The sequence below is a fragment of the Mercurialis annua genome, linkage group LG5 (assembly GCF_937616625.2).
Source record: "Mercurialis annua linkage group LG5, ddMerAnnu1.2, whole genome shotgun sequence".
Classification (NCBI taxonomy): Eukaryota; Viridiplantae; Streptophyta; class Magnoliopsida; order Malpighiales; family Euphorbiaceae; genus Mercurialis; species Mercurialis annua.
Window position 1 is genome coordinate 8,143,146 of NC_065574.1, and position 16,869 is coordinate 8,160,014.

The 16,869-nt window shown below is 27.8% G+C and overlaps 2 protein-coding genes across 2 annotated transcripts; both read right to left on the bottom strand.

Moving 5' to 3' along the window:
- Window positions 1–2,700: 2,700 nt before the first annotated feature.
- On the bottom strand, window positions 2,701–4,478 carry LOC126682709 (pseudo histidine-containing phosphotransfer protein 6). The gene is made up of 4 exons (XM_050378456.2): window positions 3,920–4,478; window positions 3,257–3,400; window positions 3,080–3,152; window positions 2,701–2,990 (listed from the first exon to the last, which is right to left on the bottom strand). Exons 1-4 carry the CDS (start codon window positions 4,117–4,119, stop codon window positions 2,937–2,939), a joined length of 471 nt encoding a protein of 156 aa, XP_050234413.1. The 5' UTR covers window positions 4,120–4,478; the 3' UTR covers window positions 2,701–2,936.
- A 7,465-nt stretch (window positions 4,479–11,943) lies between these two features.
- LOC126679951 (palmitoyl-monogalactosyldiacylglycerol delta-7 desaturase, chloroplastic-like) lies at window positions 11,944–14,630 on the bottom strand. Its single transcript, XM_050374975.2, has 5 exons — window positions 13,962–14,630; window positions 13,727–13,867; window positions 13,257–13,397; window positions 12,288–12,394; window positions 11,944–12,174 (listed from the first exon to the last, which is right to left on the bottom strand). The coding sequence occupies exons 1-5, from the start codon at window positions 14,481–14,483 to the stop codon at window positions 11,976–11,978; spliced, it is 1,110 nt and encodes a 369-aa protein (XP_050230932.1). The 5' UTR covers window positions 14,484–14,630; the 3' UTR covers window positions 11,944–11,975.
- Between the last annotated feature and the right edge of the window lie 2,239 nt (window positions 14,631–16,869).

A 16,869-nucleotide genomic window follows, 5' to 3' on the forward strand; every position in this document is an offset into this window, starting at 1 on the left:
ATATTAGGTACAAATTTCGTATACATTCAATACATTCGCATAGAAATCAGATAATATATACTCCCTCCATTCTGAAATAGTTGTCGCTTTAGCCATTTTCACACAAATTAAAAAATCAATAAATATGTCTAAAATTATAAGTATCTTTACTAAATTAGCCTTTCTTGAAACTTGTTAACATTAATTAGTATGACTGTTTATTTGTATCTTTATATTCTTTCAATGAATTGATGAGGGATATATGTGGAAAAATAGCAATAAATGCTTTCTTGGTATTCTAAAGTGACAAGTATTATGGAACAAAAAAATCTCCCTAAAGCGACAACTATTTCAGAATGGAGGGAGTATATAATTTTATTGTATATAATTTATATATATATATATACGAATTGTATACATTTTTTAAAAAAATCTAAATATGAGAATATCATATTTCATATCTGACAAGCAATGGCGTTGTGGAGGCCGGCGAACGGCATTGGAAAAAATGGCGAGTGGCGGCAGCGTTGTGGAGGAGTAGTGGGCGGCGGCGGCATGGAGAAGCTGACGAGCGGCGGTGGCATGGATGAGCTGATGAGCGGCAGGACAGCAAACACATGAAAAAGAGCGGCAACAAGTGGTGGAGAAAGAAAAAAAATTAGGATTTGAAGAAACTAAGGAACGAAGAAGAATAGATATTAGAAATATTGGTGTGAGTAATTAATTATTAATTGGTGAGAATGTGACAATCCACCCAAATGCTTATGAGAGTGTTTATGTTCAACCATGACCTAATAACTAGAACTAGTTAATAGGTGGTTGAACTTTTACACTTATAAATTCATTTATATTTGTTCTGCTAAACAATGTGTGATTATCTTTAACATTTCCCCTCAAGTGCAACCGGGACTGGATATCCGGGTGTCACTTGAAATTGACTCCTCCTGAAACTGAAACTTTTTGATTTAACAAGTAGCGGCAACACCAGACCAGGCCGATGGGAATGAACATCCAAACAGACAACCGGCAAATTAAGAATCCAGTTCTAGTTATTAGGTCATGGTTGAATCTAAACACTCTCATAAGTATGTGGGGTTATCATATTCTCATCAATTAATAATTAATTACTCCCACCAATATTTCTAATAATAGATAGTGTTTTTATGAATATTTTTGAAAAATAGTATTGTTTGTAAAAAAAATGAAATATTAATGTTGTAAACATTTTAGCTTTTTATGGTATGTGGTGTAAATTTTGTTGTATACTTTTATACCTAAATTAAAATAATTCAAAACTCAAAATTCAAAAGAATTAAAAAGATCTTAAATTTCAAGTACGTAAGCTTTCCAACCAAAATCTCAAATATTAGCATGTTACTAGAGGACAATTTTTAAAGGTAAAAAATGTGCAAGTTATAGAACGTGAAAATTTAAAAAGAAACGGTTTTTTAAAGAGAAAGTTTAAAAAGAAAAAGATACAACAATCATAATATCAACAAATCAAATCAAAAACTCAATAATTCAAAGAAAGAGAAGAAAAATGCAAATTTCATAGTTCTAATAACTCATATCTACTGTAATTCGTGTTATTTCAATTTTTTTATAACTCGAATGGTATAAACGCTAAGCAGTAAACTGCTAGGTCGTGGTTTCGATTTCTCCCACAAGCGCTCTCCCATCCTCAATTATTAAAAAAAATTAATTTCAATTTCAGTATCAATTACATTAACAATTACACTAACCATCTTTTATTTTTAAATTTTATCCGTAGTTTGTTTAAAAACTCAATCGTTTTCAGGTTCTATTAAAATTAACAACAATCACTTGATTTTTCACTCAGAATTCCAATTTGAGGTATTACCTTTTGTCATGCTCACACACACAACCGTTTTCTAAAAAAAAAAAAAACACTAACATAAGATAATTACACATTAAACACATAAAAAAACAGATTAGATCAAATTATACTCTTTTATTATCAATTTTTGAATTCCATATATCATATTCAATTTTCAACAAGTGACATTTTTAACAAATAATTACTTTATTACTACTTTTGGTTTTAGGTTCGGATTTTCAAAAATTAAAATCGAACCGAAACAAACAAAAATAATAACTGAACCGAATCTATATCTTGGTTTGGGTCGATTCAAAATAGTAAGTTTGGTCGATCCGTTCGATCGGTTCGGTTTTGATTTTTTTTCATCTTATCCGGTTGATTCTGTTTATACTATTTGGTCGAACGGTCAATTCGGTTAAGGACGTGTCGGTTTGGTTTTGACCGAACCAACCAAATGCTCACCCTAGCCACTGGCTAGACTTTCTGCTGCATATTTGGAACATGTTGGTTTGGCTGAATTAAATTAAATCAAGATACACTAAAAAAGAAAAATTAAAATATCAAATTATACCGATCTAATTAGTTGGATAATTCAGTTTAACCGATAAAAATATAAATACTAACAAAAATATTTGATTTATCAAATTTGTAAAGTTTTTAACCGTAATCGATCAAACCAAATGTTATATTAAATAATCTGACCGAACTAACCATCTTAACCAAAACTTTTAACCAAATTTAACTTAAATAGATTGGTTAATTCAGTTTATATCAATAAAGAGAGAAACATGTACTTTCGATAAAGCCCTAAAAGCTGATCTTGCTGGATATTACTAAAACATGTCAAGTAAACATACAAAATAAAAAGAATTAATAGTATCAGATTCAACTGCTAGAAGAACACATCCATTTTCTCATTAGAACTGAAAACCAGACAAAATTTAACAAACAAAAAGACAAATTTTTAAAGTAAAAAAAGAAAAAAATAACTCTACATTAAAGACAACAACAAACAGCAGCTTTTTTATTCCTCCAATTCTTGCTGGTGACATAGCTTTCCTGCAGGTATGTTATAGCTTGGTTTTTAGCAAATTGCACCCAAAAATGAACCCTAAGTTCAGTTGTGCATTGGGTATCTAACTCCACCTCCCAACACTCTCTGTTGCTCTACCTGTCAACATTAAAGTTGTTATACTTTTGTTTCAGAAATACCAAACAAGAAAGCAAATTCAAGAACCCTAAAAAGTTCAAGAATGGTACCTGAAACAGCTCGTGCAACTTATTCTTCAGGTAGCAGTACTCATGCTCCAGTACTTCCAATCCTCTCAAACACCTGAGATTACAACATTTATGGACTCTTACATTTTCTGCTTCTAGCACTTCATTTTTTAAAATATTTATAACCTATACTTTTTTAAAAACAAATTATATATGTACCCTGCACGATTATTCTGCTCGGAAGCTGCGCGAAATGCAACACAGACATTTCTGACTCTTTTGGCGCCTATGCTGGAACTACTTCCCATAAATTGATTCAAATGGATTCCCATTTTCTTGTAGTCCGAGCATTCTCTATCCATCCTGTCCCATCAAAATTCCCATCAAATTTTATACTATGAACACAACTTTTTTTTATATAAATTTAGAGTTTTTTTTTATGAATATATAAATTTAGAGATAATTTGTATACTATTGAAGAAAATTGAAATGAAAAGCTAAAATGTAAAAATTAGCAGATTTTGAACCAGAAAAGAGAAGAAAATGTGGATGGAGGTCAAAAAATGCATATAAATTCGAATTAATTTAACTCTAAAGATTAAATTTAAGCTCACGGATTACTATAGGAATATTAGTGATGGACAAAAAGTCAAAATGTGGGCTTGTAGGCGTGCGAAAATGAAGATATCCCCAAGAAAAAAGGAAAGGCAAAAATGAAAGAAACCATTGCCAAAACTTGAGAAGGATAGAAATAAATAAGCTACTTTTTCACTGCGCATGTGTATTTTTTTGCATGTGAAAAGAAGAGAAAGAAAAGGTGACAATAATGATGAGATTAAAAAAAAAGATTGAGATGGTAAAAAATTAAAAATAAATACGTACAGTAATGTTCTAAGATTTCTCAAAAGCTTCTCTGATTCATGGAAGTAAATATTAACAACTTCTGATACGAAATTTGGAGAAGTTTCATCTTGAAGCTGTTGTAGCTGCAAGAATTGCTCATCAAGCACTCCCTGGTGGAAGAGAAGTGCTAGTAAACGGTTCATATCGGCTCGTAACCGATCGGCACCGAACCCGAGCATCCACACAGGAAGACCCGTTTTGGCTAAGATGAAGACTAATGTTAGTGAGTTTGATGAAGAATCTGAAAGTTGTTTGAATTTAGTGTCTATGAGTTTCAGGTGTTTTAGGGTTTAGGATTTTATGTTAAAAGTGGTTAATGATTTTGGTATAAGTATCTATTTAAAGGGTGCCATTTACTCTTGTTTTATGTGGGATTTTTTGTGTAATATACTCGCATAATTTATTAGTATTATTATAGAATAATTGCATTGAAATTCGTCTTACTGATAAGTAGTTAAATCGAGGTGATTGTTGGGGTACCAACCGGACCAAACTATAGTATGGGCAAAGGTGACCTGTTATCCAATTTACCGGTTACCCCGCGTGCTGCATTAGCAGGCTGGTGCGGCGTTAATCCTCACTCTCCCCCGACAACTGCCTGCAGCCGGTTACTTGTCAGTCACCTCACCCCTCCTTAAATAAAAAAATTAAGGAAAAAGGTGCAAATATGACCCAAATATTGCACCCAATATCAAAAATAACTCTAATGATTTGAAAGCGAAAAAGTGATCCTTATGACTCTCAATTATTTCATTTCTCATCATCCTCCTAACACTTTCAGTATGACCTTTGCTTAAGCTGCTCTTCTTGCCTACGTTCGTCCCGACAACCCTTTTACGGCACAACACCGGTATTTTTTCGAGCTGAAGATCTCATATTTTCAGGTTATTAATTTATGTTATATAATCTTATTTTGAGTTTTATATTTAAAAGGGATGTATGGCGAACTAAATAAATCGATTTATTATAAATTTTAATATTTAGTTTGGATGGTTTTGATATTAAAAATAGACTATTTGTATTTTAAAAAAATCCGGTCGCTAAACATGTGATCTGAATCCAAATTAAAGATAAAATTATCAAATTTTAAAATTGAGGTAAAATTTAAATCTTTTTTTATAACAAAAAATCCCTCGTAGTTTTCACAAAAGTACAAATCAGCCCTTTTATTTTTTTGGGTATAATTAAATTCTTTTTGTTTTCAAATAGAATAAATAACCCCCTTCATCCAGCATCATTAGAAACACTCGTTAATGGCTGAAATAATAAGAGTTCAAAAATAATTTAGGTTAGAATAATTTTAAAAGTTCAAAAATAATTTTAATATTTAAAATATCTATCAAAAATTTGAGAGGGTAAGTGTTTTAAAAGTAAACTAAAAAGGTTTATTTATTCGATTTTAAAACAATAAGAGTTTAATTGTTCAATTTTAAAAACACGAAAGCTTAATTGTGCCCAAAAAAATAAAAGGGCTGATCTGTACTTTTGAAAAAAAAATCGAGAATTTTTTTGTACCTTCTGCCTAAATTTTGATATTTAGTTTGGATGGTTTTGATATTAAAAATAGATTATTTGTATTATAATTTTTAGATCCGGTCGCTAAACATGTGATCCAAATCCAAATTAAAGATAAAATTATCAAATTTTGATATTGAGGTAAAATTTAAATTCTTAATTGATTCTAAAATAAAAAATAATATCCTTAACATGAAGGTCGTTTTTACGCCTCGATGTTATAAGAAATGATTTTCGATACACATCAACAAAAAGCCAAAAAATGACTCTAATATTATTACCGAGGCGTAAAAATGACCTTAATAATTATCGAAGAGAAATAATTTTCAGTTTAACAGTGTAATATAACTTTGTCCAACAAAGGGGACTAAATTTTAATTTTTTGAAGTGTTAGTCATTTGGCATCTTGATGTTTTTGTGCCTAAAAAATTATTAAGGTCCATTGTGTGAGCTTGGATGACAATATTAGTATTGTTTTATACCTTTTTGCAAAAAATAGTCTCCTTAAACCGATATTTTCCCAATTTGTATAGTGGCGTTTTCAAAATTTAAATTCCTTAACTTTTAATCTGACTTTCTGTCTCTTTCTCGAGAAAAAATGTTGTGGGTTATGGGGTGAAATAGACTCCAGTAAATAAGGCTTGGCAGTGACAGGTGGTAAATAGTGAGGTGATGACGAGCTGTAAAAAGTAGTCCTTATTGACTCTATTTTATAATGAACCAATGATTACTTTATCTCCCGAACTTGGCACAAAATATTTAAAACGTTTAAATTAATAAAATCAAATCAGTTTTATTCTGAATTTGGCAAAAATGGCTTAAAAATATTTTTTTTAATTTATGTTTATTGACCATGAATATACCATAAAATACATTATTAATACACTATGAATATGCAGTAAAAACACCAACAACAAAAAACTAGAAAGGATACTTTTAAAATTAGAAGGACAATTTGAAAAATAAAAAGGCCATGAAATATGGGAAGTTCTTACCTAGACCCGGTCTATAAAAAATTCATGGACCCATCCAATGAGGTGTTAGAGAAATGAGAAGAAAGAGAAAATAATGAGAAGAGAAAGAAAATTGTGTTTGATTTCCTAACACCTCATTGGGTAGGTGCATGGAAAATTCATAGACCAGGTCTAGGTAATAATTTCCCATGAAATATTTACAAAAAATGAGTACCGTTATAATTATTTTTCAAAAATAATGTATTTTGAGAATTATCCCTTTTATAATCTTAACTTATATTTAATTATTTTTATATATCCGTCCAACATAAAAACAACAACTATTTTTTATAAATAATAAAGATAAATATACTTTATTGTATAACTATATAAAAAATAACTAAATCATTGTTGTTGTTTTTTTAATTTAAAATATTATTATTATTTATAGTAGAAAATTTATCGTTTTGTCTTATTTATTGAAATGATGTTGTTTGTTGATATTCAGTGTTATGAATTTAAAATATATGCAGATTTTTATTTTTTTATTAATTATTTAATTTATTTTAATTCATATATAAAAATATAATAATAAAAATATAGAATTATGGAATTATAATATTAGAATATTAGAATATACTGTTTTATTATAGGACGTAAATGTATTTATTACTGTTTTATCATGGGACGTAAATGTATTTATTAATATTAATGAATTAAATAAATAAATTGTAAAACTCTACATGTGGCGTAAACTAAAATTGTAAACTAAAATAAGTTTATACATTCGTGCTGGAGTTGATGATTTACTCTATATGTCTAACTATTATTATTGCATAAGGGGTCACTAAGTTTTCACAAATTATAAAAAGATTACAAAATTTATCTGTAATTTTAAAAAAGCCATATGCCATTAATATATATGGTGAACACATTCTCCCTATAAAACCAGGAGTACTATTAATCCTAATTTATAGTATTATCCTTTTTAATTTGCAGCAACAACAAAAATATTCCTTATCTCAAATATTTACAAATATAGTTTTAATTCAAATAGAAATTTAGGCATTACTCTCAACATATAATATTACTTGGCCTAGTTTTAACAAACTCTAACTAACTCTTATAAGCTCCATACTTTGTACTAGCTAATCAATTATCACTTACTTAATAGAATGAAATTTAGAAATTTAGGCTCTCAATAGCTCCTTTCTCGATGAGCATGATCAACGGGACTAAAAAGGTTAAAAAATGGGAAACTAAATATTCCAAATGAAGTCTATAGAGTTTTTATTTATTCATAAAAAGGGTAAATTCCTTAAAAGGTATAGAATTTTCATGAAAAGGCGTTGGTTAACGTTCAATGTAAAAACAAATATATGTACTATAAATTATACTAAATGAATAAGAAAATAAATAATAGAAACCACTAAGGTTTCTTATGTTCGAGCCACGCATGGTTTGGCTAGAGAGCTTCTGCTTTCAAACAGTACAACATAAAGCCTGCAAAAGTTAGCGTAAAAACAAAAGATTGAGTAACTAATAATTAATCTAGCTATAATAGATGATGGAGCTTAACATTATTTAATTGCAACTTATAGTATATAGTTTGTGTATGTGATGCATGTTAATTAATTTTTGTTTTTCTAATCCTCGACATACTCACTTGCAAAAGCATGCTTTCTATATGACGTAAGCAATATGTGTGCCTAATGGGTAACTTATATAAAAAAAATTCTAACCTACATATAATATATAGTGTAACTCTCTTATAAATGATTTTCATAATTGGAAAAGTGTACAAAAATGGCCCTAATATTTACCTCAAATTTCACTTGACTCTTTTATGTTTTTAGAATTTCAATTATGACCTTTATAATTTTTCTAGTAACAAAAAAAGCACACGGTTAACAGAAACATCCATTCCCACTAAGTAATCTTACGTGATATTCCTTTTCTGCCACAAGATTCCAATGTGGCAATGACTAGTATAAAAAGGTATAGTTACTCTAATGTTTACTCCGATTCTCACTTAAACACTTAATATTTTTTAAATTTCGGTTATGACCTTAATGTTTTTCGAACTAGATGTCACTATTAACAAATATGATGTGGCATCAATTGACGTACTCATGACCATGCAAAATCATAACTTAGTAAAAATTAATAGTATAAAAAATTATTGGATTAATATCAAAAAAAATCACAAACTTTACACGTTTTCTCATTTTAATCACGTAGTTTAAATTTTCTCATTTTCATGCACGAACTACCACTTCTTCTCAAATTCATGCACGGTGCTGAGGTGACACTCATTTATTGGTGTAAACTGACCTCCACCTCAGCAAATTACACCAATGGAGCCGTGACACCTCAGCACCGTGCATGAATTTGAGAAAAAGTGGTAGTACGTAAATGAAAATGAGAAAATTTAAACTGCGTGATTAATAAAATGAGAAAACATGTAAAGTTGGTGAATTTTTATGACATTAACCCAAAATTATTTTGTACTTTTATTTTATATATTACTAATCTTTATCTAGGTTATATATATATATATATATATATATATATATATATATATATATATATATATATATATTGTTTTATCCGAGTATTATATATATTATTAATTTTTAAATATTAGTAATATGAAAAAAATCATGATTTAGTAAAAGTTAGTAGTATAAAAAATTCACTATCTATTCTTTTATTTTACTAATTTTAATTGAATTGAGATTTTGCATATGCCCCTAAATTTTTAAATTGATGTCACTGTCATATATGTTAACACACTCGAGTGACAACAGAGTATTGAATGAGCATCTAGATAAAGATGTAATCTTAAACACAGTGGTAGATAAGGTCTTTTGCACAGCAACGTCACTTCTGCTCTGGATATAAAACAATTATTTTATATTGAAAATTCTGATTTAGTAAAAATTAGTAGTATAAAAAATTTACCATCTATTATTTTTATATTACTTTTTTTTTACCAAATCAGAATTTTACATTGTTCATAAGTCTTTAAATTGACGTCACATAATATTTTTTAATGGACATTCAATTCAAAAAATATTAACATCATAATTAAGATTTGAAAAATATTAAGTGGCTAAGTGAGAATTATAAATATTATGATTATTTCTATACTTTTTTGTTAAAAGACACACAACGTTAGAGTCTTGTGGCAATCATGTCAGATTATCTTATAGAAATGATGTTCCCTTTAAATTTTGTATTTTCTTATGAACAGAAGAAATATAAGCATCGTAATTGAGATCCGAAAAACACAAAAGAGTCAAGTAAAATTTAAAATAAACATTAATTAGGGTGTTTTTTGTACCCTTTCTCTTCACATTTTAATGTAATCAATGTTAAGTAAGGACCTAATTAAATATATTTTTTAATTTACATGTTTTTTTGTTTGTTTTAATATTATATCATCAAAATCCAATTGTTTGCAAAAAAAATTTATTTCTAATGAAAATGGATAAATATTACAATCAATCATAAATGTGTATTTTATATTTGTACTTTAGTATTTAAAATATAAATATGAATGTGCTAAATTTAAGTTATTAAAATAATTAAAAAGAGTAGAAAGCATGATGACTTGGTAGATGTAAGCACATATTATTGAGTAATGAAGCAGAAAATGGGGTTATTAATTAGTTGATGAGAACAAACTTTTTGAGATGATTATGGAAAAGTAGTTTAATTAGTTAATTAAAATATGGACTTGATAACCATGATTTGTGTGAATCCGTGCTCCCGTGCTTATATACTGTAGTCACTATGTATATCAAGTTATCAAATCAACCAACCTATTATTCTCTTTTTCTTTTGTCTTACGTTTACATGATTTTAAATTTTACTTCATCCGTCTTAGGATAATAGGCTATTTAAACAAACATAAAAATTCAAAAAAATACGGTAGTTGAATTAGTTAAAATTAATTTTTAAAATATTTATAAATTTTAATTTCAAAATTGTAATTTAAAAATTATAGACATGCATCTTATAATTTATTTATGTTACTCTTATACTTTGGTTTCTTACTCCAAATTATATTTCAACGTTTTTTTTAAACAGTTTCGAACAATTTCTAAAAGCACATTTTGTATTTATTTCAAGAAAATGTTTTTTAAAATAATTTATAAAAGATTTCAAATAGTTTTTAAAAATGCAGTTTGTATTCGTTCTTTTTTTTAAAAGAATTTCTAACAGTTTCAAGTTTCAAAAACATAAATTATACCGACTATAAATTTAGAGTACGGACAAAAATATTAAAATTAAAGAAACAAAATAAAGTTTCAAAATCGGAATATATTTTACAAATAAAGTAGAATTTGTTTTTACTTTATTTTCTAAATTTATCCCTTATAAATTGTCTAGATTTATTAATAGCATATTAATGACTAATATTTTTATTATTGCATTTTGTATAATTAAGTATACTAGTACATTTTATTTTACATAGGTATAAAAAATGGCATTGCAGTATGAAGTAATTAAATTATTTGAGATAACTGTACATGTTATTTTTTTGGGTAAATATGATTTTTATACTTTTAATTGTTTGAAAAAAATTAGAAGAGGATTTATAATTTGAAAAGCTAAAAGCAACAAGCGTTGGACACAAAGTATTAAAGTCGTGAGTGCATTTCCTCCCACAAGGCTCTCCCCCTCCAATTATCACATATATATATAGTGACAGAGTCAGAATTTTTTTTGTCAGAGTTTCGACAGCTCGGGCTTTACTTGTATTTAATCCTGAATTTACTATAAATTTATCTATATTTCTAAAATATTTTATGTCTATATTTAAAACATAATCTGTCTCAGCCAGGGTCAAAGCATACTCTTGCTTTAAGATATATTTATGTTTGTACATGTAGACACACACATATATAGTCATTTCATTGAAAATCTCTTTTATTTTGTTTGATGATATGCAAATAATTTATGGTAATTTGTATAACTACTTTTTAAAAAAAAAATATGTGACTAAGTTAGATAAAATAATTTAAAAAATGATTAATATGAAATTTGATGACTTAATAACCTCAATACTCATTAACATTTTAATTTTATAAATTATTTTAATTGGAAAAGTAAATGAAATAAGAAAATCTAAAAAATCTAAAAAAGAAAAATAGATAGAATTAAATTTATTAAACCATTAAATTTTATAAAAATATATTTTTTTTATATTTTTTTCAAAAATAAATTTAAAAATTAAATTAAATTGATTTCTTTTCAGTTAAATTTAACACAGTTAACTAATACTAAAAATAAATAAAATAACTGAAATATTAAAAAAAAAAAACCATGTAAATTAATTTCTATATAAAAAATAACAAAAATGTAAAATATGGCATATATGAGAGACCTAAGAATAATTTTCTCTTTTTTTTAACAATTTAATAAATTAAATTTAAAATCTGTAACTAGTATTAATAAATTTTAAAAAAAAAACAAGACTTATTCATTTAACTATATTTAAATCTTTCAGCTATATAATGGTCCGAATTTTCAAAATTGGGATGCTTCTTATCATATATTCAATTGTTGAATGTCATTCTTTGCTTTTGTGCATCATTTGGCAGCTTCACATCACTTGCTAATCCTAAGGCTTGCAAAAACTTGACAACATACCAAGTCAAGTCAATTTGCCACCATTCTAACCCATGCCTAGCTGAGTATTCAAATGCATGGTGATTGTTGTGCCAACCTTCTCCAAATGCTAGCAATGCTACCCACCTATATAAACCAAAAATTACCAATTACAACCCTAAACTTAATCATTTGTATCAATAAATTCAAAGTTTAATTCAATTAAGCTGATTTGATGGAAAATGAGGATGTTAAAATACCAGTTGTTCCTTGATAGATCACCAGTATTCCATGCTTGTTTTCCCCATACATGACAGGCTGAGTTTACTAGCCAAGTGATGTGGAATACCCAAACTATCCTCACTCCCTGAAAAACACAAAGAAGTAGTATGAGGGCATAATAGGAACTTCATAAAGATAAGCCTTTTCAACTATATTTATGGTTCTCCACTGAACATGACAAACTACTAACTGCACAAAGGAAATGAGGCCATAAATTTAATGGTAGAAGATTACAAGTACAATTACTTAAGGCCCACAAACAAAGCAATGGCCTCAAGTTTGAAAAATCTCAAAATAGTGATTATCTTAGTATTATATATCCAAAATAACTAGTGGTTGTTCACACTTGCAGAACCTCATATTCATATCAGTGGTCTAATCGAGTCGAGCCACCTCACGAACCAACTCATGAATTGCTCAATATTATTTCGAAAAATATTCAAACATTAAATTGAGTTCGAATTCAAGCAACTCGACTAAATGTCAAGTTGAACTTAAATATTAAGATATTCAGCTCGACTAGTTAACAATAATAATTGAATTTCTTTTATATAAATATACATATTTATAATAATATCTTAAATTATACATACATATATATATATATATATATATATAATAGGTATACTAAATTAATTTTTTTTAACTTTTATAAAAGTTAAAATAATTTAACCGGGTTGAATTCAATTGAGTTGAATTCAATTCTCTAACTATTTTACAAACTGAACCTCAAACTCTTAAAATGAAACATGACCTGACTCGAATTAAATTCTAAATTATAGAATTAAGTCAAACTCGACATGACAATGTTCCGACTCGATTCCACTTGATTAAAAGCCGAATCCTAGTCAAAAGAATTATACGAGAGAATCATATTTTATAAAGAAATATATCTCAGTTAGTTGAAATGAAAAAAATAGAGAAAGAAAATGAAAAATAATCCTCACCATTCCCCACACCAAGAAGGGTACCCCTCCTAATGCAAACAGCAGAACAGCAAGGGCAATTGGATGCATAATGTATGTTTGCTTGATGAACTTATAAAATGATTGCTTCTCTAAATCCCCAACATTGTTTGGCCCTCCGCACTGCTCATTAACAAAATAATCAAAAATAAGCAACATAATTTCTTTGAGCAAAGGGTCAATTCAGTCTCGGGGTCAAATAATCCACTCTCAGACATTTTAATCGATTAAATACATTACTCTCTATTTATAAGGTCAATCAATGACATAATTATAAAATACACTTAATTAGCCTAAAACTTTAGAATATATTTTCAATTGATCAAAATGACTGAAAGCGATTTATTTTACTTCGAACAACAATTTAAGGGACTGGAATTAGCCTTTACTCTAATTTTTTCTTTAGATAAAAAAGAAACAGAGCAAAAGATGAAATTAGCAATAATAAGTACCCTTTGATTAACAGAATTGGTATCAAATAGCCAACTCATATGACTATACCAAAACCCTTCAGTAGGGCTATGAGGGTCTCTCTCAGAATCACAAAACTGATGATGGTATCTATGTGTGCTAACCCAATCAATCGGATTCCCCTGAAAATGAATTCACCAAATTACCAAATCATCAAAAACTACAAACAAAAAACTACTAATCATGCACTAAACAAAAGAAAATTCATTAATTAACCTGAAGAGCTTGAACTCCACAATAAGCAAAAACATACTCAAGCCATTTTGGTAACTTGAAACTCCTATGAGAAAGGTTCCTATGATAAGAGAGAGTAATACCAAAAAGACCAGTAATTACATAAAGCCCAACACCAACCCAAAAAGCACTCCAAGTGAAGTAAAATGGAGCAAATAAACTAATTAAATGCATGGCTAAAACAACACCAGCAGTTGCTATATCCAATGAACTCCATTTCCTTCCTAAAAATACATTATTTTCCCTCTTCACCACCACATCTGATAGCAAAATTCTCCTCCCAATACCACCATCAGAAGATACATTGGGGCGGTTATTGTTTGCATAAGAAAAAATATTTGAAGTTTTTTGTTTGGAGTTGATTTTGAGCTGAATGGTTTTTGGGCTCTTGTGATTAGATGACTTTAGGAGTAAAGATGGTATGTTTAATGGCTTCGAGAAATGAATTGGTGAGAAAGGGTGAGGTCTGGTTTTGGTTAATGGAGAGGTGGCTAGAGCTGCCATTGAAGAGAATTAATGTTTGATTTTGTTGTCATGCAATTGGATTTTTCATGAGGTTTTTGTGTTGAAGGGTTACTTGGGGTTGAAGGGTTTGTTGGTGTAGGCAAATATATATTGCGGTGTGGCTTGTATTTGTGCCAAATTTGGTTAAATTTGTAAGTTTTTAAGAAAAATATAGACAAAAGTGGAGAGAGAAAGGGAGATAAGGCGGTTGTGGACTTGTGGAGTTGTCTTATGATTTCTGGTAGGGTCATTCCGGCGGAGGCACCGATGTGTGAGAAATGGTACCGAATTCAATAAGAAAAATGTTTTATAACCCAACACTTTGTAACAACTTTTTTAACCCATTTTACGTGACATAGTTTCATTCGTATAATCTCCACCCAAAAGTGTATATCTCAAAAAACAGAATTTAATCAATGCACTCTTTAATTGGCACGTCAGGCGGTACAAAAAAGTGGGTTAAAAATATTGGGTTATATAACATTACTCAATCAATAAATCATAGTAAAATTTATGGCAATATCTCAAAAATCATCATATTTTTATAGCATTCTGATTTTATAAAATTGTCAATTTTATTCTATTTATATTTTTAATTTCATTAAGATTATTATTTTTTTATTCTTATAAAATTCAAATAAGTCTTTTATTAAGTATTTATTTTAAATAGTGTTTAATATTATAAATGGAGTAAATTTTTTTTTCTCCAAATAATAATTATTTGTTTAATATAAATAATTTGTATCAAATTTTTTTATATTTAATTTGACATTGAAATGTCACCAACCGCGGTGCTTCTCCAACCTCTGCGCCGCCAAACCAAATTTGGTTAGTCTATCATGGAGATATGATGGAAGACGAACCTCATATTCCATGGAGGAAGATGGGTATTCTAGTCGTCTTCCTCCATGGAAGACGAGGTTCATCTTTCATGAAGAAAGATCGATCTGTCTTTCTCTTTGAAAAATATACTACATCCGATTTGGTGGGTCTGAGGGCAGCAGATGGGACATGAGATGGCAGCGGACGGAATTGAGAGACATTGATGATTGTCAGTTATATATATTATTTAATTTAAATATCTAATAAATTTTTCATCCATAATTTATTTGATCTTTTTTGAAGATAAATGATTAATTTTGATTTTTCCAAGTGAAAAAGAATACAATATTATTTTTTTATTTAGTTGTTTTGAATGGAATCATCATAGAATAACAAAATCGTCCAAAATTGAAAATGTAGGGTACAAATAAATGTTAAAAATGTGAAATAGAATAACATTGACGATTTTATAAGGCTTGGTGCCATTGAAAAAAATATAAAGGTCGATGGATTTTTGAGATATTTTGTCTAAATTTAATTAGATTTGGTTAATTTTACACAAAACTTAACTTTCAATATAATTTTTTTATTTAATTTCAGAAAAAAAAAATTGCATTAGTTATTTTGGTAATTATTTCATACTTTGTTTATTATATTAATGATTTATCTAATTGTGATAGTTTTATTAGATTTAATATAAAAATGTGTACTTTTTAAAAATAATAATAGTATCTTAGTTAATTATAATTATAATTGAATAGCATACCTAAAAATAAGTGGGGATAAATGTCGCCTTAAAATCTCATATAAATATTTTAAATTTTAAATTTCTTTCGTTTCAGATTAACACATCATTTTATTTTTTTGACGCATTAAATTATAGATTATTTTTATTTTTAATAAATAGTACATTAAAAACTAAATTATTATTAACAATTACCTCGTCCGTTCAATAAATATAAAAACGTTTGACACCTTTTGAGTTACACATGGATTAAAATATATCATTAGTGTTTCATAGTTTTTTTAATAAAATTCCTAAAATAATCTAAAGGTTTATTAGTAAATATTAATTGGAAAAATTAAAGTATTTTTAAAATTAATTCATAATTAGTAACGCCCATAAAAACAGATATGGTTATTTTGCCAAATTTTTTTAAATAATAGTACTTAAAATAAAAAAATATCAAAAACAAGTCAAAATTATAATATTTTAAACACATATGAGACGCGAAAGGTGCAGTCGATGGACAGTTGGTGAATGTTCTTATACTATTTTTTGTTGGAATTGAGGGATGGAGCAGGCAAAATTAGCTGCAAGATAGTTATCGGTTCAAGAATTGTCTGTAAAGTTATTTTCAAATGAATTAATTGTATCATATTTTAATATAGAATAAGGTCTTTTTATGCTAATACAAAATAAATAAAATCAATCAACTTATTTACTGTAAAATACGCCAATAAAATTAATTATTAAAAATATCTTTATACATTTAAAAAATTATAAAAAAATTGATAAAAATTAATTTCAACTAACTTAATTATATATATATATATATTTTAT